At 44.5% G+C, this 25958-nt stretch overlaps 1 protein-coding gene across 3 annotated transcripts in view; it reads left to right on the top strand.

Annotated features, from left to right (window-relative positions):
• Window positions 1–25958, top strand: part of TBC1D8 (TBC1 domain family member 8) — a 241555-nt gene that overhangs the window by 40421 nt on the left and 175176 nt on the right. For 2 of the 3 annotated variants that reach the window (XM_065526646.2, XM_065526644.2), the window contains exons 2-4: window positions 16036–16126; window positions 19716–19872; window positions 22777–22871. In XM_065526646.2, the coding sequence (XP_065382718.1) occupies window positions 22808–22871 (64 nt within the window). In that variant the 5' untranslated portion in view covers window positions 16036–16126; window positions 19716–19872; window positions 22777–22807. The remainder of the gene's footprint in view (window positions 1–16035; window positions 16127–19715; window positions 19873–22776; window positions 22872–25958) is intronic. The other variant, XM_065526645.2, reaches the window with a different exon arrangement.

Below are 25958 nucleotides of genomic sequence, written 5' to 3'. Positions count from 1 at the left end.
TCTGTACAATGAAAAGTATAAAACACTGATGGAGGAAGTTAAAGAGGACACTGTGTTAGCCCATTTTCATGCTGCTCATAAAGACCTACCCGAGACTGGGTAATTTATAAAGAAAAAGAAGTATAGTGGACTCACAGTTCCACATGGCTGGGGAGGCCTCATAATCATGGTGAAAGGCGAAAGGCATGTCTTACATGATGGCAGGTAAGAGAATGAGAACCAAGCAAAAGGGGTTTCCCCTAATAAAACCATCAGATCTCATGAGACTTTTTCACTACCATGAGAACAGTACAGGGAAAACTGCCCTCATGATTCAATTATCTCCCACTGGGTCCCTCCCACAACACATGGGAATTATAGGAGCTATAAATCAAGATGAGATTTGGGTGGGGACATAGCCAAACCATATCGGACACATACACACAAAAATGGAAAGATAGCCCATGCTCATGGATTGAAAGGATATTGTTAAAATGTCCAAGGTACCCAATGCAATCTATAGATTCAATATGCTCCCTATCAAAATACCAATGCCATTCTTCACAGAAATAGGAAACATCCTAAAATTTATATGGAACCATGAAAGACACCAAATAGCCAAAGCAATCCTGAGCAAAAAGGATTGCTGTCCCTTGGGCCTGCTGTCCCTTGGGCTTGTGTGCCTCTTCCTTCTGCTTCCGTCTGTATTCTTTCTCTGCAGTAACCCATAACAAAACAAAGCTGAAGGCATCACACTCCCTAACTTCAAAATATACTAAAATGCTATAATAACCAAAACAGCATGGCCTGTGTATAAAACCATGACACATAACCAAATGGAATAGAATAGAAAATCCAGAAATAAATTCACACATTTGCAGTCAACTCGTTTTTGACAAAGGCTCTAAGAACATGTACTTGGGAAAGGAGAGTATCTTCAATAAATGGTGCTGGAAAAACTGAATATCTATATGCAGAAGAATAAAATTAGACCCCCTCTCTCTCACCATATACAAAAATCAAATAAAAATGGATTAAAGACTGATATGTAGGCTGGGTGCGGTGGCTCAAGCCTGTAATCCCAGCACTTTGGGAGGCCGAGACGGGTGGATCACGAGGTCAGGAGATCGAGACTATCCTAGCTAACACGGTGAAACACCGTCTCTACTAAAAAATACAAAAAACTAGCCGGGCGAGGTTGCGGGCCCCTGTAGTCCCAGCTACTCGGGAGGCTGAGGCAGGAGAATGGCGTGAACCCGGGAGGCGGAGCTTGCAGCAAGCAGAGATCGCGCCACTGCACTCCAGCCTGGGCGACAGAGCGAGACTCCGTCTCAAAAAAAAAAAAAAAAAAGGACTGATATGTAAGACTTGGAACTATAAAACTACTAAAAGAAAACATAGAGGAACCACCTTAGGACATTAATCTGGGCAAAGATTTTATAGAGAAGAATTCAAAAGCACAGGCAACCAAAGGAAAAATAGATCAAAGGGATTACATCAAGCTAAAAAGCATCTGCACAGCAAAGGAAATAACAGAGTGAAAAGACGACCTACAGAAAGGGAGAAAATATTTGCAAACTATGCATCTAAAGGTTATGCAAACCATTGTTATATACCAGAATATATAAGGAACTCAAATAACTCAATGGCAAAAAGTCAAATAATTGGATTTAAAAGTTTGAATAGACATTTATCAAAAGAAGATATACAAATAGCCAACGGGTATATGAAAAAATGCTCAACATCACTAATTATCAGGGAAATGCAAGTCACAACCATGATGAGATACTATTTTACCTTAGTTAAAATGTCTATTATCAAAATGACCAAAAAAAAAAAAAAATAGCAGATAATGGCAAGGCTGTGGAAAGAGGATAACAGTGATACACTGTTGAGAGGAATGTATATTAGTACAACCACTATGGAAAAGCAGTCTGAAGGTTCCTCAAAAAACTGAAAATAGAGCTACCATACGATCCAGCAATCCTGCTGCCGTGTCTATATCCAAAAGAAAGGAAATCACTATGTGGAAGAAATAGGTGCACTCCCGTGCGTATTGCAGCAAAACTCACAATAGCCAAGATGTGGAATCAACTGAAGTGGCAGTCAACAGATGAATGGGTAAAGAAAATGTGGTACCTATACACAGTGGAATATTATTCAGCCATAAGAAAAGGGATATCCTGTCATTTGCAGCAATATAGATGGAACTGGGGGTCATTATGTTAAGTGAAATAAGCCAGGCACAGAAAGACAAATATTGCATGTTCTCACTCATATGTGGGAACTTAAAAAATTGATCTCATGGAGGTAGAAAGTAGAAGAATGATTACCAGAGGCTAGGAAGAGGGCATGGATGAAGAGAGGTTGGTTAATGGGCATAAACATACAGTTAGATAGAAGGAATCCATTTTAGTGTTTGATAGCACAGTATGGTGACTAGTTAACAATAATTTAATGTGTATTTCAAAATAGCTAGAAGGAAAGATTTGGAATGTTCCCAACACAAAGAAATGCTAAACGTTTGAGGAGATGGATATCGTAATTACCCTGATTTGGTCATTACCTATTGTATGCTTGCATCAAAATATTGCATGTACTTCATAAATGTGTACAATTATGTATCAGTTTGTTACAGTTTGTTTTTTAAAGGTAGATTTCTCTGGAGTGCCAGTATCTGGACCACTGGGAGACACTGTTACCTCTGTAGAGAGAGTAGCGAGACGGGGCTTGGGTTCTGGAGCAGCCTCTGCCTTTGGTTAGCCATCTGTCTTTGAGCATGTCTTCTCTAGCCTTCTGTTTATTTCTAAGGTGAGAAAATTAGATACCATGTCCTCTGAGAAGCCATGCAGGGCTTAAATGTGATATTTCATGTCTAGCGCTTGTCACAGTACCTGGCACACAGTGAATGCTCCGGCAATGTCTGACAGCTGCAAGGATGGTATTATCATCAGTCCTCTCCCAGATAACTGCAGCACTTCCTCCCTGGTGTTGCTGTTTCCACTCTTGCTTCCGTTTTCCACATAGTAGCCAGAGTGACCTTTGAAAAAACATAAATGGAACAAATGATAAAGCTTCTTTAACATAAAATGTATGATCACAATTGTGCAGTGAAGGATTAACTGGCCAGGTGTGGTGGCTCAGGCCTGCAGTCCCAGCACTTTGGGAGGCTGAGGCAGGTGGATCACTTGAGGTCAGGAGTTCAAGACCAGCCTGGCCAGCATGGCAAAACCTCATCTCTACTAAAAATACAAAAAGTTAGCTGGGCGTGGTGGCGGGCACCTGTAGTCCCAGCTACTTGGGAGGCCAAGGCAGGAGAATTGCTTGAACCTGGGAGGCGGAGGTTGCAGTGAGCTCTAATCATGCCACTACACTCTAGCCTGGGCGACACAGTGAGACTTTGTCTCAAAACAATAATAATAATAACTTTCCCCAAAGAAGTGTTTGGTGGTTGCTCAGCTCCTGGGTGGTAACCTCTAAGCCTGGAATGTCCTGCCTGATGAGATAAGGTGCCTTTGTTTATCTGGGGGCCTTGGGCTACCAAGATCGTGTATGCCAACTGCTATGTGGCTTGGGGGACGATGGGCCACACAGTAGCAGCTCGACTTTTGGAGGGCCTGGAGACTAAGTTCAGCTACCTGGTCAATCAACCACACCCACACGACTGACTCCCAAGCAAAACCCAGACACCAAGGCTCACATGAGCTTCCCTGTCTGGCAGCAGTCCGTGTGTGTTGTCATGCATTGTGCTGGAACAGTTAAGCACTGTCCATGGAATTCCAGTGGGAGAGACTCCTGGAAGCTTGTGCCTACTGTCCCTTGGGCCTCCGTGCCTCTTCCCTCTGCGTCATTCTGTATTCTTTCTCTGCAACAAACCACAACCCCCAGCACTTTGGGAGGCCAAGGCAGGCAGATCGTTTGAGGTCAGGAATTCCAGACCAGCCTGGCCAACATGGTGAAGCCCCGTCTCTACTAAAAATGCAAAAAAAAATTAGCCGGGCATGGTGGCTGTCACCTGTAATCCCAGTTACTCGGGAGGCTGAGGTAGGAGAATTGCTTGAACCTGGGAGGCAGCAGTTGCAGGGAGCTGAGGTCACGCCACTACACTGCAGTCTGGGCAACAGAGTGACTCCATCTCAAAAACAAAAAAAAAATAGCCATGAATATAATCACTTCTGAGTTCTGCAAGCCCTTCTAACAAATCATTGAACCTACAAGTGGCCGTGGGGACCCCTAAATTGCAATGCTTTTTAAATTTTTCTTTTTTGTTTTTGAGATGGAGTTTCGCTCTTGTTGCCCAGGTTGGAGTGCAATAGCGTGATCTCGGCTCACCGCAACCTCTGCCTCCCGGGTTCAAGTGATTCTCCTGCTTCAGTCTCCTGAGTAGCTGGGATTACAGGCATGCGCCACCATGCCCGGCTAATTTTGTATTTTTAGTAGAGATGGGGTTTCTCCACGTTGGTCAGGCTGGTCTCGGACTCCTGACCTCAGGTGATCCGCCCACTTTAGCCTCCCAAAGTGCTGAGATTACAGTCGTGAGCCACCACGCCTGGCCTTGCAATACTTTTTTTAAGTTAAAAATCTAACAAAGACAGAGTACTCACCCTTAATAAACAACCAACATGCACCTAATGTCTACCTGTTGAGACAATCTTGAGTAAGATATCTTTTAGAAAAATCTGATGAAAAACTTCCATTTTACGATATGTGAAAGTGCTTTGCTTTAGTGAGTGCTGGCGTTCCCCCTATTTTAGACTTACAGATCGTTTACTACCCTGTTTAAAAGCCCAGTGGCTTCTTGGTACAGCTGGTATAAAATCCTAACTCCTTTTTGTAGTTTACAAAGTCCGAATGACCCTGCCCCTGCCCAACTCTCTGACCTTGTGTGGCATCACTTGCTCCTTTCCTCCATGCTCTGCCCACCTTGGCCTTTCTGCGGTTCTTTAGACAGGCCAAACTTCCTCTAGCCTTGGGGCCTTTGTGCGTGCTGTTTCCTCTGCAAGGAGAGCTGGCTCTGTGTTGTCCTTTCGTGCCCAGCTTCTCCCAGGAAGTTTCTGGCCTTGAGAAAAATAGCCATCCCAACAGTCTCTATAACTTGGCACATGCCTCCATGGCCAGCTAATTTTTTGTATTTTGGTGGAGACAGGGTTTCACCATGTTGCCCATGGCTGGTCTCAAACTCCTGAACTCAGGCAATCCACCCGTCTGAGCCTCCCTGAGTGAGGATTACAGGTGTGAGCCACGGTACCCAGCCAATTTTTGTATTTTTAGTGGAGATGGGGTTTTGCCATTTTGGCCAGGCTGGTCTCGAACTCCTGACCTCGGGTGATCCGCCCGCTCGGCCTCCTAAAGTGCTGGGATTACAGGCGTGAGCCACCACACTCGGCCCATCAGTACTTTCCCGATCACTGAGGAGTTTTCAAGGCTGAGTCCTGGAGGCTGCTCCCAAAGATTGTATGTCATTAACACTAGATGGCGTCAGAAACTGATCCAATGCACCAGCCAAACCTTGAACTCCAGGTCCGGAGCTCATCAGGCCCAGAAACCATTTCCCTTACTTTTATTTTAAAATTAAGCAAAAACAGAGTATCAAATCTAAGTAACAGCTATGTAACCTCTTCCAATATATAAAATACTCCTTGGAGTTAATCTGATGAAGGAAATCTATGGTATGTGAAGTTATCTTTTTGAATGAATTTTAGCTATCTCTAATCTTTTTCTCTTAAAAAATATTTTTAGGCATATGAAAAAGTTTTACTATAAAAAGCACCTACATGCCCGTCCCCCAGGCTAAGAAATCAAGAATATAGGCTCATGCCTGTAATCCCAGCATTTTGGGAGGCCAAGGCGGGTGGATCACCTGAGGTCAGGAGTTCAAAACCAGCATGGCCAACATGGTAAAACCCTGTCTCTACTAAAAATACAAAAATTAGCTCAGCAAGGTGGTGTGCACCTGTAATCCCAGCTACTCGGGAGGCCAAGGCAGGAGAATCGCTTTAACCCAGGTGGTGGAGGTTGTAGTGAGCTGAGATCATGCTGCTGCACTCCAGCCTGGGCAACAGAGCAAGACTCTGTCTCAAAAAAAAAAAAAAAAAAAAAAAAGAAAAGAAAAAGAAATCAAGAATATAAACATAGTAGTCATCCCCGTGGGTATGTTTTTCCTCTCAAATTTCTCTCCCTGTTCCACATTTCCTACTCTGAAAAGACTAACTCTATGTAGGATCCCTGAATAAATACCACAGATACACCAGAAACCCATTGTACTGCCATTGCCTCTCCACTGAGGGACAGACGTCAGGGGAGCCTCTCTTTTCAATGCATTCTCTCAGTACTATTTAAATCTTTTTCATTAAAAAAGTAATATCCTATTCAAAATAGTAAATATATAAGCTTTGAAAATTGCCAACCTGTATCTGGATTTTAAAGGGGGGGTTCTTTTTTTTTTTTTTTTTTGAGACGGAGTCTCGCTCTGTTGCCCAGGCTGGAGTGCAGTGGCCAGATCTCAGCTCACTGCAAGCTCCGCCTCTGGGGTTCACGCCATTCTCCTGCCTCAGCCTCCCGAGTAGCTGGGACTACAGGCGCCCCCCACATCGTCCGGCTAGTTTTTTGTATTTTTTAGTAGAGACGGGGTTTCACCGTGTTAGCCAGGATGGTCTCGATCTCCTGACCTCGTGATCCGCCCGTCTCGGCCTGCCAAAGTGCTGGGATTACAGGCTTGAGCCACCGCACCCGGCCTAAAGGGGAGTTTCTTAAACCAGGCGCAGTGGCTCACACCAATAATCTCATCACTTTGGGAGACCAAGGTGGGAGGATTTCTTGAGGCCAGAAATTTGAGACCAGCCTGGACAACATAGTAAGACTCTGTCTCTACCAAAAGTTTAAAACTTAGCCGGGTGTGGTGGTGCAAGCCTGTGCACTTGGGAGGTGCACAGGAATGGGAGGCTGAGGCAGGAGAGCTTGAACACAGGAGTTCCAGGTTACAGTGAGCTGTGATGGTGCCACTGCACTCCAGCCTGGGCAACACAGCAAGACTCTATCTCAAAAAATAAATTATAAATAAATAAAAGAGTATTTCTTCTCTTTTTTACCATCTGAAACCTCACTTGGTTTAAAATCCTTTTTCTTAAAACAAACAAACAAAAAAAACAGCTTTACTGAGACAAAATTCAGACACTATACAATTCGCCTATTTAAAATGTATGAGTTGATGGTTTTTAGTGTAAAATTCTCTCTATTAGGGCTCATTACTGTGAACCCTAAGGGATTCTGGGTTCTCCTCCACAAAGGCACTCTGGCCCCCTCGGCTGGGCGGGTGTGAAGCCTCCACCTGCTTCCCTGCTTCCGTGGTCTTCCTTTTGAGCCCTCAATCGTCTCCCTCACATGCACACTGTCCCCCTCCCCTGCTGTGCAGAAAGGTCTGATGAAATATTCAGCAAACCACCAGGTGCGGTGGCTCATGCCTGTAATCCCAGCACTTTGGGAGGCGAAGGTGGCCAGATCGCTTGAGCTCAGGAGTTTGAGACCAGCCTGGCCAAGATGCGGAAACCCCGTGTCTACTAAATATACACAAAATTAGCTGGGGGTGATGGTATGTGCCTATCATCCCAGCTACTCGGGAGGCTGAGGCAGGAGAATTGCTTGAAACCTGGAGGCGGAGGTTGCAGTGAGGACAGTGAGACACCATCTCAAAAAAAAAAAAAAAAAAAAAAAGGCAAAAAAAAAAAAAACACCAGATTCAGCAAACCTAGGGGTGCTGTGAGGAACTCAGGTGTTATACTTGATAAGCTTCTGTATTGTTTGAAAATTCTACAAGTAGCATGTCTCCTATTTTAATTAAAAAATATATTTGAAGTCTTATCTCTTCCCAGCATTTGTCAGTTCTAATCTGCGTATATGAAAAATACCAGGAGGAGTCGGAGGAAAGTGGAGCACCCATGCTTCCTGGAGGGCAAGCCCTGTCTCTTATTCTTATTTATTTATTTATTTATTTTTTTGAGACGGAGTCTCGCTCTGTCGCCCAGGCTGGAGTGCAGTGGTCGGATCTCAGCTCACTGCAAGCTCCGCCTCCCGGGTTCCCGCCATTCTCCTGCCTCAGCCTCCCGAGTAGCTGGGACTACAGGCGCCCGCCACCTCGCCCGGCTAGTTTTTTGTATTTTTTAGTAGAGACGGGGTTTCACTGTTTTAGCCAGGATGGTCTCGATCTCCTGACCTCGTGATCCGCCCGTCTCGGCCTGCCAAAGTGCTGGGATTACAGGCTTGAGCCACCGCGCCCGGCCCCCCTTTTTATTTTTATTGCATGTCCAGACACTCGATAATAACTGATATAGGTTGGTCCTGTTAATGCATCAACTGTTTCCATTTTTTCAGAGATTTTCCTGGTCCACACAGATAGAGAGCTGTATTCTCACATTAGTATTCCACTGGCATGATGGTCAGTGGTACAATCTAAAGCCATACACTCAATTGCCCCTGTCCAATTTTGTCTTTGATGAAATAGAAATGTAAAATGTTTTGGCATGTCATTTTCCAAGCGTTTCTCTCTTTTTTTTTTTTTTTTTTTGCAGAAATACATGTTATTGATAAGTGCAAGGTCAGAATAAGCAATATTCTCCCTGGCTTCCAGCACTCCCACCAGGGGGCATCCAGAAGAAAAGGTCACCGTGCTCTTGGGAGCTTCTCTATGTGATGTCAATCAGCATGCACGCCTACTCTGAAGCCACACAAGGCAGCCACAAAGCATGTATAGCTGGGACCCAAGGTTGAGCCCAAAAGCATGTATAGCTGGGACCACCGTATGTGTCACCAAATCTTTTCCTCTAAGCACACAGAGAGACCATATTGCATCTAGAGAAATAAGAGATGTGGTCAAGCGCAGTGGCTCATGCCCGTAATCCCAGCACTTTGGGAAGCAGAGGCGGGTGAATCACTTGAGGTCGGGAGTTCGAGACCAGCCTGGCCAACATGGTGAAACCCCGTGTCTACTAAACATACAAAAATTAGCCGGGCGTGGTGGCACGCACCTGTAGTCCCAGCTACTTGGGAGGCTGAGGCAGGAGAATAGCTTGAACCTGGGAGACAGAGGTTGCAGTGAGCCGTGATCATGCCATTGCACTCTAACCTGGGTAACAAGAGCAAAACTCCATCTCAAAAAAAAAAAAAAAAGAGAGAGAGAGAGAGAGAGAAATAAGAGAGGAGTTCTGGCCAAGGAAATGTGGACAGAAGAGTGTGGGTGATGATTAGGGCCGGCCCCCAAAAACCTCTCGTGTGAGCGAAAAGAACAAGGAGTTTCACTCTTTTCTGACGAGTCAGCTGTGTACTCATTCAGAAAGTGTTAAGTTCCTTGTTTGTATAGTGTCTTGCTCAATAATTTGAGAAACATTGGTTTAAACTTGTTTATTTGTTGCAGAGCTTCTCAGAGACTTTATTTATTTATATTTTGATTGATTGATTGATTGATTTTTTGACATGGATCTCACTCTGTTGCCCAGGCTGAAGTGCAGTGGGATGATATTGACTGACTGCAGCTTCTGCATCCCGGGTTCAAGCAATTCTCCTGCCTCAGCTTTCCAAGTAGCTGCGACCATGCCTAGCTAATTTTTGTATTTTTAGGAGAGAGAGAGTTTCACCACGTTGGCCAGGCTGGTCTTGAACCCCTGACCTCAAACGATCTGCCTGCCTCAGGCTCCAAGAGTGCTGGGATTACAGACATGAGCCACTGTGCCCAGCAGGGGCATATTTTTGTAATAAATAGCCAGGTCTTAGCCCATCACAAACAGCCGAACCTCGGCTAAATCAAGGCAGCCAACTGATCACATCATGCTCAAATGAGGCAAGTGTCTAGCAGTAGCCAATCAGGTGTTTCTCTGCTTTGCTTCTATGTTCACTCTATAAAAGTTCACTGCTCACACTTACAGGTGGAGCCCTTGGAACCTCTTCTGCTTATGAGTACTGCCTGACTCATTAATTGTTAATTGTTCAAATCAACTGTTACATTTATTTTGTCTGCAGTTTTTCTTTTGACACATTGCATATTAGTATTTTCCAAAGCCTTCAAGGCCCTAGACTGAACCAGCTCAAGACAAGTGTTGGGCAGCTGACACTGTGGCACTAAGCTCCAAGTGGCACTAAAACAAGCAATCAAAGAAAAAATAGATAAACTGGACTTCATCAAAATTTAAAATGTTTATACGTCAAAGAACACTATTAGGACAATAAAAAGACAACCCACAGCATGGGAGAAAATATTTGCAAACCATCTCTCTGATAAGGGACTAGTATCCAGAATGTATAGAAGACTCTGACAGATCAGAAAAAAAAAGACAAATAACCCAATTAAGAAATAAAATCTGGCAGCAGCAGTGGCTCATGCCTGTAATCCCAGTACTTTGGGAGGCCGAGGTGGGTGAATCACTTGAGGTCAGGAGTTCAAGACCAGCCTGGCCAACATAGTGAAACCCCATCTCTACTAAAAATACCAAAATTAACTAGGCGTGGTTGTGGGTGCCTGTAATCCCAGCTGAGATTATAGGAGGTTGAGGCAGGAGAAACACTTGAACCTGGGAGCTGGAGGTTGCAGTGAACCGAGATCGTGCCTCTCCAGTCCAGCCTGGGCCACAGAGCAAGACTCCGTCTCAAAAAAAAAAAAAAGGAAATAAAATCTTCATTGTCCAAAGAACATATACAAATGACCAAGAAGAACAGGAAAAGATGTTCAAGTCATTAGTCATTAGGGGAATGCTAATCAAGCCCACAATGAGATACTGCTTCACACCCGCTTGGATTGCTGCACTGAAAAAAATGGACAATAATATGTGCCAGCAAAGATGTGAAGAAATTGGAACCCTCGGCCAGGCGCGGTGGCTCAAGCCTGTAATCCCAGCACTTTGGGAGGCCGAGACGGGGGGATCACGAGGTCAGGAGATCGAGACCATCCTGGCTAACACGGTGAAACCCCGTCTCTACTAAAAAATACAAAAAGCTAGCCGGGCGAGGTGGCGGGCACCTGTAGTCCCAGCTACTCGGGAGGCTGAGGCAGGAGAATGGCGTGAACCCGGGAGGCGGAGCTTGCAGTGAGCTGAGATCCGGCCACTGCACTCCAGCCTGGGTGACAGAGCGAGACTCCGTCTCAAAAAATAAATAAATAAATAAATTGGAACCCTCATAAATTGCCATTGGGAATGTAAAATGATGCAGCTGCTTTTGAAGATTGTCAGTTCCTCAAAAAGTTAAACATAGAACTATCCTATGACCCAGCAATTCTCCTCCTAGGTATATAACCAAGAGAAATGAAAACATATGTCTATGCAAAAACATGTGTAGAAATGTCCATAACAGTATTGCTAGTCATAGCCAAAATGTGGAGACAGCCCAAATATCCATCAGTCGATGAATGGATAAACAAAATGTGGAACAGCCTTACAATGACCAATGATTTGGCAATAAAAAGGAATGAAGTACTGACACATGCTACAACATGTGAACCTCAGAACAATCCGCTAAGTGAAAGAAACCAGACACATACAAAAGGAAGACACATATTGTATGGTCTCATTTGTGTGAAATGTCCAGAATAACAAATCTGTAGAAATATAAAGTAGATTAATGATTGCTAGGAGCTGGGGAAAGAGGTGAATGGGGAGTGGCTGCTAATGGGTGCTTGGTTTCTTTTCGGGGTGACAAAAATATTCCGGAATTAGATAGTAGTGATGGTTGTACAACTTCGTGAACATACTAAAAACCACTGAATTGCATTTATGGCTGTAATTGTAAAAGGGTGAACTTAATGGTACATGAATCACATCTAAATGATGATAATTTTTAAAATCATTAGAATAAATGGGGCACCAGAGCCACTGCCCATTTATTCTAATGACTTTAATGATTTATGCCTGTAATCCCAGCATTTTGGGAGGCCAAGGTGGGAGGATTGCTTGAGGCCAAGAGTTAAAGACCAGCCTGGCAACATAGCAGGACTACATCTCTAAAAATAAAATTAAAATTTCAGGCTGGATACGGCAGCTCATGCCTATAATTCCAGCACTTTGGGAGGCTGAGGTGGGAGGATTGCTTGAGCCCAGGGATTGGAGGCCAGCCTGAGCAATGGCAAGACCCCATCTCTACAAAAAAATTTAAAAATTAGCTAGGTATGGTGATGCACTCCTGTGATCCCAGCTACTCAGGAGACTGGCTGCAGCAGGAGGCGGATCACTTGAGTCTAGGAGGCTTCAGTGAGCCTTGATTGTTCCACTGCACTCCACCCTGGGCGACAGAGTGAGACCTTGTCAAAAAAAAAAAAAAAGGAAGGAAGGAAAAAAGAAGTAAATAATAAAATTTTAGCCAGAGGCAAGAGATTGAAAAAAAAATTAATAAAGTAAATGGCAAGTAGGATGGCCATTAACACTGGCTTGCACACAGGACTCTTCATATAACTGGCAAAATATAAAATGGCTTTGAGATGAAAAATCAAAGCAAAATCAAAGCACCATTGCTCCGCTGCACCAATTTTTATTTTTATTTATTTTTATTTTTATTTTTTTGAGATGGAGTCTCGCTCTGTCACCCAGGCTAGAGTGCAGTGGCGTGATTTCAACTCACTGCAAGCTCCGCCTCCCGGGTTCACGCCATTCTCCTGTCTCAGCCTCCCAAGTAACTGGGACCACAGGCGCCCGCCACCACGCCCAGCTAATTTTTGTATTTTTAGTAGAGATGGGGTTTCACCATATTGGTCAGGCTGGTCTTGAACTCCTGACTTCAGGTGATCCACCTGCCTCGGCCTCCCAAAGTGCTGGGATTACAGGCATGAGCCACCGCGCCCAGCCTAATTTAAACTTTTATCTAAACTCTTTAATATTTTTGCTGTGAAATCGCTAGATTCAGAAAGTTAGTAAAGAAAACTGGAGAAGGAGAACTATAGAATAGTAGGGAAGTGTTTCCTCTATGCAAACCAGGAGAAAAAACACGTCAATTATTTCGAGCAGCTCTTTGGGAGCGTGTGCAACCTATACTGTTCAGCAATAAATTGTAGAAAAATGGTGACATGAAAGATAATTCTGAAAAATGCAAACGTTGTCATTTAGAGCCGGACAATGTTGACCATTATCTGAGACCCATGCTCATGGAAAAGAGCAACAGTGACAAGTCCACCACCCGTTTGTTTTCTGAAATCCCCCCACGCTTTTGTGTTCCAGTAAAGTGCCAACCCTAATCACCAAGAACAGTCCTTCCCCATATGCTTAGATAAGACTTGCTGTCTACTCTTTCTCATAATGCCATGGGCCTCGTGGATTACTCTCAGGGCTACCTGCCTTTATAAAACCCAGACCCCTTGTCCACATTGAGGCATTCCTCATTAGTGAGTGACTCCATGTTGCAACAGCCTAAATAAAATCTTCTTAATTGTCCAGTGCATTTTGTCTTTCACCATCATGTAATACAATACATCCTTTATTTTGAACATAAAGAAAGAGGTGTACAGTTTTTCTTACTAGACAATCTGTTCTTTCTGTCCCCACAAAGAAAATATTGAAAAAATATTTTTAAAATGTCCCTTTGGAGGGATGCCAAATATTCACCAGCTGAGGGTACCCACAGCTGGAGATGCCCTGACCAGTTCTCTCAGATAAGAACTGTGCCACAGCCTTCTTTGAATGAAAATTCAACCCCTTGTGGTGACCAATCAAGGGAGTTTTTCTTTTATTTTTTAAAGCAAAACCTCTCCAAGGGCATGACAGTTTTACATTTCTAGAGAAACCATCATTAATCCAATGCCCAAAGCTGGTTCTTTTCTCCCAGAGCTCCTCAAATACCAAACATCTAGCTTTGTTCAGTTTTTTTGGATATTAAGTGGAAGTGTGCATGTGTAGAACCGGTTTTATGCCAGGTGATCAGCTTTTTCATATCATTAATACATCTGATTTCTGATTTATTTTAATACAGTGACCACTCTATGCGTGTCACTTCAAGCCATTATAATAAATCATGGATGGTAAAAATACTCTGAGATGATCACAATTGAATAGCACATTGAACTTTCTCAGCAGAAACACTGTGGATAATGCATGCTTCAGTCTGTCAATGGGGTACATCACTGAATTGTCTGATACTTTCATGTAGCTGTTCCATTCCGGGATTCTTCCATAATCTGCTGGGCAGCCTCAGGAGCTCAACCTCAGGATTTCTCAGAATCTTTTTTTTTTTTTTTTTTTTGAGACAGAGTCTCCCTCTGTCGCCCAGGCTGGAGTGCAGTGGCCAGCTCTCAGCTCATTGCAAGCTCCGCCTCCTGGGTTTACGCCATTCTCCTGCCTCAGCCCCCCAAGTAGCTGGGATTACAGGCACCCGCCACCTCGCCTGGCTAGTTTTTTGTATTTTCAGTAGAGATAGGGTTTCACTGTGTTAGCCAGGATGGTCTCGATCTCCTGACCTCGTGATCCACCCGTCTCGGCCTCCCAAAGTGCTGGGATTACAGGCTGGAGCCACCGCGCCCGGCCCCCAGAATCATTTTTCTTTCCCCCATGCTGAATCACTGGGGTTTGGGGAGTACGAAATGCTACAATATTGTACATGCATGGCAAATTCTTCTGTTACCTGTCCAAAGGGGATCCAATGGCACCCTGGGCTGGGGCAAAGGGATTTGGAGGTTGAACTTTATCAAAGAAGCGGCTGAATCTGGAAAATCAGGGGCAAGAATAAAAGTGTGATTCATCCTGGAAACTGCCTGGGGTCCTCCCTCTTAGTGGGTACAGGATACAGCTTCAGGCTTGTCTAACAACACCTGTTCCAGTGGTCGGAGTAGACAGCACACTGACTGCCACAGTCCTGCGGTCTGAAGTTTCCATTTTGCTGGTACTTTGGGGCAGGAGAGCCAACTCCCTTAGCATCAAGTTACTGCATGCTTACTGTGGAATGTTTGTGTTGTTGCAGAGGGAAAAAGCGAACTTTGCCCAGTGTCTCACCTATGAGTGCTATGAATGAGACGTTGCTTGGTGTAGCAGGGAGATATCTGAGCTGAGAGAGCTCAGCTCTGGTCTTCAGCTGTCAGTTTGGGGTTGTGTATTATTCTGTTTTCATGCTGCTGATAAAGACATACCCGAGACTGAGCAACTTACGAAAGAAAGAGGTTTAATTGGACTTACGGTTTCACATGGCTGGGGAAACCTCACAATCATGGCAAAAGGAAAGGAGGAACAAGTCACATCTTATGTGCAGGCAAAAAATCAGAGAGCTTGTACAGGGAAATGCCACTTTTTAAAAACCATCAGATCTTGTGAGACTTATTCACTATCAAAGAAACAGCTGAATCTGGAAAATCGGGGCCAAGAATAAAAGTGTGATTCATCTCATGAGACTTATTCACTGTCAGGAGAATAGCTTGCCCCCATCTATCTCATCCCCATCTTGTCCCCACTATCAGAAAGGACTTGCCCCCATGATTCAATTACCTCCCACCAGGTCCCTTTCACAACATGTGGGAATTTAAGATGAGGTTTGGATGGGGACACAGCCAGACCATATCAGATTGGGAGACTTTGGACAAGTCATCCCTTTCCTTCCACCTTTCTTTCTTCATCTATAAAATAAAGGAACTGGATCAAATGAGCTAGGAAGCTCCTTCTAAACCTAGGTTTTTTTTTTTTTTTTTTTTTTTTTTTTTTTTTTTTTTTTTTTTTTTTGTCAGAGACTCACTCTGTCGCCTGGGCTGGAGTGCAATGGCGTGATCTCGGCTCACTGCCAACCTCTACCTCCTGGGTTCAAGCAATTCTCCTGCCTCAGCCTCCTGAGTACCTGGGACTATAGGCGCGCACCACCACGCCTGGCTAATTTTTGTATTTTTAGTAGAGATGGCATTTCACCATGTTGGTCAGGCTGGTCTTGAACTCCTGACCTCAGGTGACCCACCTGCCTCGGCCTCCCAAAGTTCTGGGATCACAGGCGTGAGCCACTGCATCCCCCAGGCTAAATCTAGCTTTTGCTCATCCATCTTTTTGAAAATGATGCAAAAAGTTTAGTTGATAGTGAACTAACAGCATTCTGTCTTTTCTTTTCTTTTTTCACGGACAGGGTCCGTCTGGCTATGTTGTACAGGCTGGCCTCCAACTCCTGAGCTCAAGCCATCCTCCTGCCTCAGCCTTCTGAGTAGCTGAGACTACAGGTAACAGAGTTCTTTCTGATATTAGAGTTAATATTGGGCCTGGATGTTTCTAGTGAAACTGCTTATCATTTTTTCACAACATATATATTGAGCATCTACTAGGCACTTGATAAAACAGTGAGGAAAATAAAGATTCCTACCCCACGTGGAACTTACATTGTAGCAGAAAAATGCAGATGCTAAACAATAAACACCATAAAAACAAGCTTATATAATAGGCAACAGATAATTTGGATAATTTCAGCAAAAGTGCCTAGCCAAGTGGAAACCCCAAACCAGTCTACTATGGAAATTGATTTGAATGCTTTGAATATTTTCATTGCTCTCTTTAACCAACTAACCAGATTGCCCAGCTGTGGGAAGAGGATGGGGCTGGCCAAGAAGCTTGGATTCTTGCCTTAATTACGAGTTTAGTTTGTAAGTAAATAACCAAATCAAGCTGGGTTAAGCAAAAAGGGGGAATTTATGCTAAGAATCCAAGACTGAAAGCTGGACTCAGGACAGAGACTAGGATACCAGGGGTGCACACTTGTAGAAAGCACAACAGGTTTGTACAAGGGCAGGCCGACACCCAAGGGGAAGACATCAGTTCAGTGTTTAGGGGCTTCACCAGCCTGGTGGGCCCTCCACAGGGGCTGAAACAGCCCTGGACACCTCCAGGGGTCTGGGTGTCCTTCTTCTTCCCAGGCCAGGAGTCCTTCCACCACATCACACCAGGGACATTCAAGCAGCTGATATTCCACATTAAGTACATTTCACTATTTATTATTATTATTTTTGAGACAGAGTCTCACTCTATCACCCAGGCTGGAATGTAGTGGCACGATCTCCGCCCACTGCAACCTACGCCTCCCAGGTTCAAGCAGTTGTCCTGTCTCAGCCTCCCAAGTAGCTGAGATGACGTGTGCCACCATGCCTGGCTAATTTTTTGTGTTTTTAGTAGAGACGGGATTTCACCATATTGGTCAGGCTGGTCTCGAACTCCTGACCTCAAGTGATCCACCCACATTGGCCTCCCAGGGTGCTGGGATTACAGGTGTGAGCCACCAAACCCAGCCATTTCACTATTTTTAAGAAGTTAGAGCTGTTACTATTTGGTTTTATAAATGAATATTAATTTGACTTTGCCATTTTTCTCTTCATATTTGGGGGTCAAAAAATTTTATTTCCAGGATTCAAACATGGTTTCTTTTTTTTTTTTTTTTTAAATAGGATCTCACTCTGTCACCTAGGCTGAAATGCAGTGGCATGACCATGCTCACTGCAGCCTCAATTTCCTGGGTTCAAGCAATCCTCCCTCCTCAGCCACCCAAGAAGCTGAGACCATAGGTACATGCCACCATGCCTGGCTTATTTGTAGAGATGGGGGGGGGGTCTCACTACATTGCCCAGGCTGGTCTTGAACTCCTGGGCTCAAGCCTTCCTCCTGCCTCAGCTTCGCAGAGCGCTGGGATTACAGATATGAGCCACTGCGCCCAGCCTCAACCATTTTTGAGAGCCCTGGAACTCATACAGGCTCTGGGCCCAGTGTGGCTGGCTGCTCTGAACCTGCCTCTCTCCCAGAGCCTGGAGCTCAGCACACCTGAAACCTTCAACCAACTCATTCTGATTGCTTCCTGCACCGAAGGGCCTCAGCTGAAATCCATCTCACTGTGGTCTCCGATGGTCAGATTTGATAAAGGGGCCAGGTAGGAACCTGAGCCACCTGGGGGATGGTTGTGAATCTCAAAGCAGACACACGTTCTCCATTAGCGGCCCTCCGAGGAGCCCAATTTCAGCAGAATCATTAAAAGTTGATGATTCTGCAAACGTCTTTTTGTCTGCTGTGGGGTGGCACAAGCAGGGAAGTGTAGTTTTCCTCTGAAATGATGAAGCCCTAGGCAAAGAAAGGCAGTAAGACAATTCCATACTTAACCTTAGAGTGACCATGAAATTCAACACTGAAGACTTTTAAGAGAGATTCAGGAGGAGAGGAGAGCTCGGGTCACCACTGAGATACTTAAAGGTCAAGAGCTGGGGAAAAAAACCATCAAGAACTGCATTCAAATTAAATCAGAAGGCCGGGTGCGGCGGCTCATGCCTGTAATCCCAGCACTTTGGGAGGATGAGGCGGGCGGATCAGGAGGTCGAGAGATTGAGACCATCCTAGCCAACATGGTGAAACCCCGTCTCTACTAAAAAAATACAAAAATTAGCTGGGCGTTGTGGCGAGTGCCTGTAATCCCAGCTACTTGGGAGACTGAGGCAGGAGGATTGCTTTAACCAGGGAGTTGGAGGTTGCAGTGAGCCAAGATCATACCACTGCATTCCAGCCTGGCGACAGAGCAAGACTCCATCTCAATAAATAAATAAATAAAATCAGAGTGCAGAAGACCAGGGCTTAGCAGCATTATTATTATTTTTTTTCCTCAAGAATTGAACCAGTCTCACTGTTTAGGCTTTGAGAGTTGCTTTGAGACACTGAACAACATCATCCTGTGTGAGGGCATCCTTCTCATCCAGCCCTGGCTGGGCTGGGGTACAGCGTCTCCTCTCAGGAGGCCCTCGGCCCCACTTGGGGAGAACTACAAGCTGCAGAACTGCAAAGGGCCCTAGATATACAGATAAGTGAGCAACGCGACTGTGGGGCTGCGAGCCTCTTGTAGTCGGAATTGATGCTTAAGCTGAGCTGGAGCTCCTGTTTCCTGATCCCCACCTGAGCTTTGCACTGACCACCCAAAACATGCATGTAAGTTGATTCATTTGGGAAAACTAGAGGCTGGGCACGGTGTCTCATGTCTGTAACCCCAGCACTTTGGAAGGCTGAGCTGGGAGGATCTCTCGAGACCAGCCTGGGCAACATGGTGAGACCTGTCTCTACCAAAAAGTTTAAGAAATTAGCCGGGTGCAGTGGCAGGCACCTACAGTCTCAGCTATTCAGGAGGCTGAGGAAGAATTGCTTGAGCCCAGGAGGTGGAGGCTGCAGTGAGCCACAGCACTCCAACCTGGGTGACAGAGCAAGACCTTGTCTCAAAGAAAAAGAAATCAAAAGAAAAACCGTAAGTCCTTTCTTTCTTTCCTTCTTTTCTTTCTTTCCTTCTTTTCTTTCTTTCCTTCTTCTCTTTCTTTCCTTCTTCTCTTTCTTTCTTTCCTTTCTTTCTTTTTTTGATGAGGTCGTGCTTTGTCTCCCAGGCTGGAGTGCAGTGATGCAATCACAGTATTGCACCCTTGAATACCTGGGTTCAAGCCATCCTTCTGCCTTGGTCTCCCTGAGTAGCTGGGACCACAGGTATGCGCCACCATGCCCAGCTAACTTTTTTTTTTTCAGAGATGGGGTCTCACTATGTTGTCCAGGCTGGTCTTGAACTCCTAATCTCAAACAATCCTCCTTCCTTGGCCTCCCCAAAGTGCTGGAACTACAGGACGAGCCCAAACTAGAAGTGATTTCTAAATTCTGAATAATATTTCTACAATTAATTAATTTGCTAACACAAACACTAGTTTAGAAACATAGTACTTAAAGTTGACTGTTTTTCTTTTCCACAAAAGTACAGTTTATGCTCAGTGGGTTTTGCCTGTTGACCTATTTCTCTCTGGTTATTTGTCACAGACCCACAGTTGTTTAACGTCACCACCGGATCTGGGAAAAATGGCTTATGGGCAGTTTCACGTCATAAAATCTTCTTGCTATTATTAAACAGAAAAAAACGCCCGTGAGCTCAAAGAAGGAGAGTGCTGTTCATGAGGTTGGAGGCATTTTGCAATGGGTAGGTCATAGCCATATGAAATGTTTGCTTCCTCTGTTTCTCTTCAGCTCTTTCCCTGGGCAGTTCTGTGTGTGCCTCTCCTCCTAGGTGAGCCATGCTAATTGTCCTCCCCTGAGAGAAGAAGCTCTAGGGGTCAGGAATGTCTCAGCTTGACATGGGAGGTGTCAGAATAAGGCTGTTCTTGTCCTTCCCTGTGCCCTGAGCATGTGGCAGCATGCCCTCCTCTCTTTTATGGAGTAAAAGAGCTGCGTGTGTAGTGACAAGGACACCTTGGGAACAGGAGGCTTTGATTCCACTCTCTGTTCGCCACAGACCACCAGGTCACCTTGGCAACCCCCTTAGCTTGCATTACTGTTAACTCCGCAGAAGCTGGAAGTGAAGCCGAAGAGGTTCCTATTTCACACGCCAGCCGGCTCAGTGGGGGCGGGGGCGGGGGCGGGGGCGGGGGCGGGGGCGGGGGCGGGAGTAGGAGGAAAACCTGAGGTTTGATAGCTTCCCACGGTGGGAACCACCACCCCTGACAGGAATCTACCACACTGGAAAACACCTGTGTTCCAGCCCTTCCGTGGAGTCTGACTGCCCTTTCCTCCCTCTTTTTTTTTTTTTTTTTTTTTTGAGGCGGAGTCTTCACTCTGTCGCCCAGGCTGGAGTGCAGTGGCACCATCTCGGCTCACTGCAAGCTCCGCCTCCCGGGTTCGCGCCATTCTCCTGCCTCAGCCTCCGGAGTAGCTGGGACTACAGGCGTGTACCACCACACCCGGTTAATTTTTGTATTTTTAATAGAGATGGAGTTTTGCCATGTTGGCCAGACTGGTCTCGAACTCCTGACCTCAAGTGATCTACCCACTTCGGCCTCCCAAAGTGCCGGGATTACAGGCTGAACCACCGTGCTCAGCCCCCTCCTCCTATTTCTCTGAGTATAGAAACTGAGGGGACTGAGACTAGAGGGAAAAGGGATAACAGAACTTCAATGACTTAAAAGCTGTAACTCCTGTCTCCCTAAAACGCATAAAACTAAACTGTAACCCGATTGCCTCAGAACCACTTATTCAAGGCTTCTTGGGTTCATTGTTCCTCCAGACTGTGGTCTTTCATATTGGCTCAGAATAAACCTCTTTAAAATATCTTACAGGATTTGGTTTTTCTCTTAACACAGGAGATAGCATCAGATCCCACAGGTTGAGGGCTCAGTCCCCAAAACTGCCCCCTCACCTTCAGACACCAGTTGCAAGTCCGAGCATCTGGAACTTCTCACCAACTGGCTTCAAGTTGGGGTTCCTGCAACCCTGTCTTTGAGTTCAATTAATTTAATAGAGTGGCTCACAGAACTCAGGGAAACACGTTTACTAGTTTATTATGAAGGATGTTACAAAGGATATAGATGAAGAGATGCATAGTACAAGGTATAAGGGAAGGGGCAAGGGGCTTCCATGCCCTCCCCAAGGCACCACCCTCCAGGAACCTTCATGTGTTCAACTTTCTGGAAACCCTCTGAACCCTGTCCTCCTGGGTTTTTATGGAGGCTTCATTACATAGGCATGATTGATTAAACCATTAGCCATTGATGATCAGCTTAACCTTCAGCCCCTCTCCCCTTCCTGGAGGTTAGAGGTAGGGCTGAAAGTCCCAACCCTCTAATCCTGCCTTGGTCTTTCCAATGACCAGCTCCATCCCTAATATTGAGCTGTCAGTCATCATTAACACACAAAAAGATAGCACTCAGGAGATTTCAAGGATTTTAGGAGTTGTATGCCAGAAAATGGGATGAAGGCCAAATATATATTTCACAATATCACAGAGAGTAAACAGTTAAAATGATTCATGTGATGTCAGTGACTCGGGTCAAAAGCTAAACTGCTGCAACCATCAAGCCTTAACATGTGATAGTTCAAGGCAGACACTTTGTTTCTCTCACTAATAGTCCAATGCAGGAGTTCTAGGTCAGCAGAACTCTGCTCCACACAGTCACTCAGGGGCCCAGGCTCCTGGTAGCCCTGCCATCTCTCCTACTTGGCATCTAGAGGGGCTCTGATTAGTACCATCCCTGCCAGAAGGAAGGCGGCAAAGGGCATGGAAAGGCTTTACACACATGAGGGGCTTTACACACCAGGCCAGGAATAGGGACCTATCTTTCATTTCTACTTCCAATGGCAAGCATTTGATCTCATGGCCACTCCAGACTACAAGGGAGGCTGGAAAATGGACTCCAGCCTTGAGTCCAGGTAGAAAAGAGGGCCAGTTTTGTTGGACAGCCAGCAGTCTCTGCCCTGATGGCTTTATCAAAATGGAAACATTTGAAAGGAAAACTAGATCTCAGAGTTCAGTTTAACTCTCACACGTCCAGGACCTCTCAGACTTCCCAAAGCTGCCAGTAGAGGGCCAGGCTTTCACTCTGAGGACCGTCCCCTCTCCCAGCTTCCACGGATTCTAGAGCAGGGAATCAGAAGCCATAGGACCACATTCGAGGTTTATTCTTTGGATCAAGTATGAGCATCTGTGGCTCTATTTTTAAAGCTAAGTACTTCTTTTTCTGGATGGGTATTGGGGTAAATTGTGCTAGATATGCAGTTAAAGAAAGTACACTCAAGAAATAGATTTCCAGCCAGGCGTGGTGGCTTGTGCCTATAATCCAAGCACTTTGGGAGACTGAGATGGGAGGATAGCTTGAAGCTGCGAGTTTGTGACCAGCCTGGGCAACATAGTAAGACCTCATCTTTACAAGAAATAAAAATATTAGCCAGGCATGGTGGCACACACCTGTAGTCCCAGCTACTGAGGAAGCTGAAGCAGGATGATCCCTTGAGCCCAGAAATTTGGGGCTGCAGTGAGCTAGGATTGCACCATGGCATGCTGGCAGAAAAAAAAAAAAAATTTCCATTAATAATGTTAAATTTTTTTTTACAGTTGTTGTGGAAGATAAAGCGCAGCCTGGCATATGCTCTTTCAAAGGAAGTTCTCAGGAATATCCTGTATATGGCACCAGACCTCAGACAATTCAGGTAGACAAAAACCCTCATATGTATCAACCTACATAATGCTAGAAAAAAATCTTGAATATTCAAGGTCAGAGTATTTTTTAGAGGGTTTCTGTTTTTCCCTTATTTACAAGTTTGGCTTTTTCCTGATGTTCTATCAGTGACTAGAAATTGTATTAGTCCCTTCTCATGCTGCTATAAGGACATACCCAAGACTGGGTAACTTATAAAGGAAAAAGGTTTAATTGGCTCACAGTTCTGCATGGCTGTGGAGGCCTCAGGAAACTTACAATCGTGGTGGAAGGGGAAGCAAACACGTCCTTCTTTTGTTTGTTTTGTTTGTTCTCTCGTGAGAACAAACTCAGTATCACAAGAACAGCATGGGGAAACCACCCCCATGATTCAAGTACCTCCACCATGTCTCTCCCATGACATGCAGGGATTATGGGATTACAATTCAAGATGAGATTTGGGTGGGGAGGCAGCCAAACCACATCAGAGATCAATTTTGACTGTTGGAATTTTGGTGACATAGCAGAAGAATGACACTTTTGGACAAGTCTGGGGTTACATCTAGATATTATTTCCAAATTGCACGTTATTTCAGGGACTTGTGACCCCTAATATTTTGGCTTAAGATATGGTTAAGAAGTGGCTCAATTTATATTACCATGCACTTGGCTTCTATCATAAAACTCCATTAAAACCACAGTCTTGACGATTTTCAACTAGTCAGCCTCCATATATCAGGGGATGGATTGCCCAGGCTGTGGGTTGTCTGACTTTTGAAAACTAAAAATAAAATTCTAAGTCCCCAGCCATCTGAATGGATCCTTCCTCTCGACGAAGGGCATTCCAGAGTTAACCTGAAAAACTAGTTCAGGCCATGATGGAAAGGAGGGGTCAGATATACCTCATTATACCCTCCTCCCTGATGGAGTTCAGGCACAGCTGACCAGCATTAACACGAAAACAGATCCTAAGACTGACAAAACAGACTTTTTGTAGCGATAAGAGATATCAAATTCCAGCTTAACTCTAGTATAGCATCACAAGACAGATAAGAGGCCCTGAAAGAAACTGAAGTATTTTACCCCCCAAATTATGTTTCTTTGCCATATCTTGAAATAATCCTGCAAAGCTGTCTCTTGTGGGGAAAATCTACATTCTGAAGAGAATCCCGTTTCTTTTCCAGGCCTCTTTCTTGATCCAGGAGAGAATCAACTCTGATAAGAAACATCTACAATCTTTTCTCTCTGAAGCCTGCTACCTGGAAGCTTCTTTTGTGTAAGGGGAACCATTTAGGGGTCTCCACAACCCCTTATCTTAACCCAGACATTCCCTTCTATTGATTCTAGATTTTTAGATAATAACCTCTTTCTACCAATTGCCAATCAGAAAGTCTTTGAATCCCCCTGTGACCTGAAAGCCCCACCTTGCTTCGAGTTGTCCTGTCTTTCCAGACCAAATCAGTGTACATACTACATGTATTGACTGATGTCATATGTTTTCCTAAAATGTTTGAAACCAAGCTGTAGCCCGACCACCTTGGGCATATGTCCTCAGGATCTCCTAAGGGCTGTGTGACAGGCTATTGATCACTCATATTTGGCTCAGAATAAATCCGCAAATATTTTACAGACTTTGACTCTTTTTGTCGACACTTTATTTCTCTACTTTTTCCCTGTGAGGCCATTTTGTGGTGTTTTTTTTTTTGGTGTGCTTCACACCCATGGAGACCAGGAAAGGCAAGATTACAGAAAATCAGTTCCAACTAGAGGTGTTGCTCATCAGTGGTGAAACATGAGGACAAGGAGGCTGGATCTAATGCTTAAATCACATCCTTGCACTATCCTCTGCACCTGCAGCATGCTCTAACTTGCGAGTTGCAGCTGTGGTCAGAGCAGCTGTTTTAGATAAAGGAGTGAGTTTGCTCTGCTTGGTCAGATACTCTCCTGCCCTTTTATCTGTTGAAAAACGCTTTGGAGACCTCATGGGAGAGGTAAAAACACTCAGGTGTAAAAGATTTCTAAGGTTTACTAAATATAAGCCTTCTCAGAGCCAACTGCTTGTAATCCCTGATGCCTCAAGCAGAAGGAATCAACCTCTGTTCTGGAAGCTGGTGTCTGTAAGTACCAAACTCCTTCAGTTCAGGGAATAATTCATGAGTAGGTTGTTCCTTAAATGCATGAAAATGGGTCTTACAGTTGGCAGCTTTTTCGCCTGTGCCTGAGGTGGGCCTCAGCCCCACAATTAATCCAGCATAAATGCAAATTGCAGAAAGCTCTTGACTTCTGTAGGCATGTTTCTCTGTTTAGGCAATTTTTTTCGAGGAAGAAGCTTGGGATATAACATCTTACATGGTGCAGTTTGCATGCACAAGGCTAGATAAAAAATGCCTCAACTGTTAAGCAAACAAACAGTTGGTCTTCTTTATTCTCTTTCCCTTTTCCTTTGTTCACCTTAGGCCGCTTAGAGCTTGTCTATACATGTCTTAAGTGAGGGTATTAAGGCAAAGGTATGGGTAGAAAGAAAAGGAAAACATGAGCAAAGTGATGAAAAACCAATAGAAAAATTTTGTGGGGAAGTTTTAATGGTTGCCACTACAAGAAAATCACCTGTAAATCTCTAACTTTTAAAACTGTAACTCTGTTTCCCATAAACAGTTAACTAAATGTTAACTCCATTTTGGCTGGGTGTGGTAGCTTGTACCTGTAATCCCAGCACTTTAGGAGGCCAAGGTGGGATGATCCTTTGAGACCAGCCTGGGCAACATATGAGACCTCGTCTCTACAAAAACTTTTACAAAAAGTTAACTTCATTTAACAATGTTTAGGCAAATTCCACTTAGGATAGCATCAAAAATAATAAAATACTTTGGAATAAGCTTAACAAAAGAAGTATAAGATTTGTATGCTAAAAATGACAAAATGTTGAAAGAAATTAAAGTAGGCATAAGTAAGTGAAAGGCATACATATGATCATAGATTATAAGAGTTAATATTAAAATGGCAATACTATTCAAAGGGATCTACAGATTCAGTGCAATTCCTTTCAAAATCCTACCTGCTTTTTTTTTTTTTTTTAATGGAAATTGACAAGCTGATCTCA

This window comes from Macaca fascicularis, chromosome 13, assembly GCF_037993035.2.
Source record: "Macaca fascicularis isolate 582-1 chromosome 13, T2T-MFA8v1.1".
Taxonomy (NCBI): Eukaryota; Metazoa; Chordata; class Mammalia; order Primates; family Cercopithecidae; genus Macaca; species Macaca fascicularis.
The sequence above is the reverse complement of the archived record's forward strand: the minus strand, read 5'-3'. Positions and strand labels throughout refer to the sequence as shown.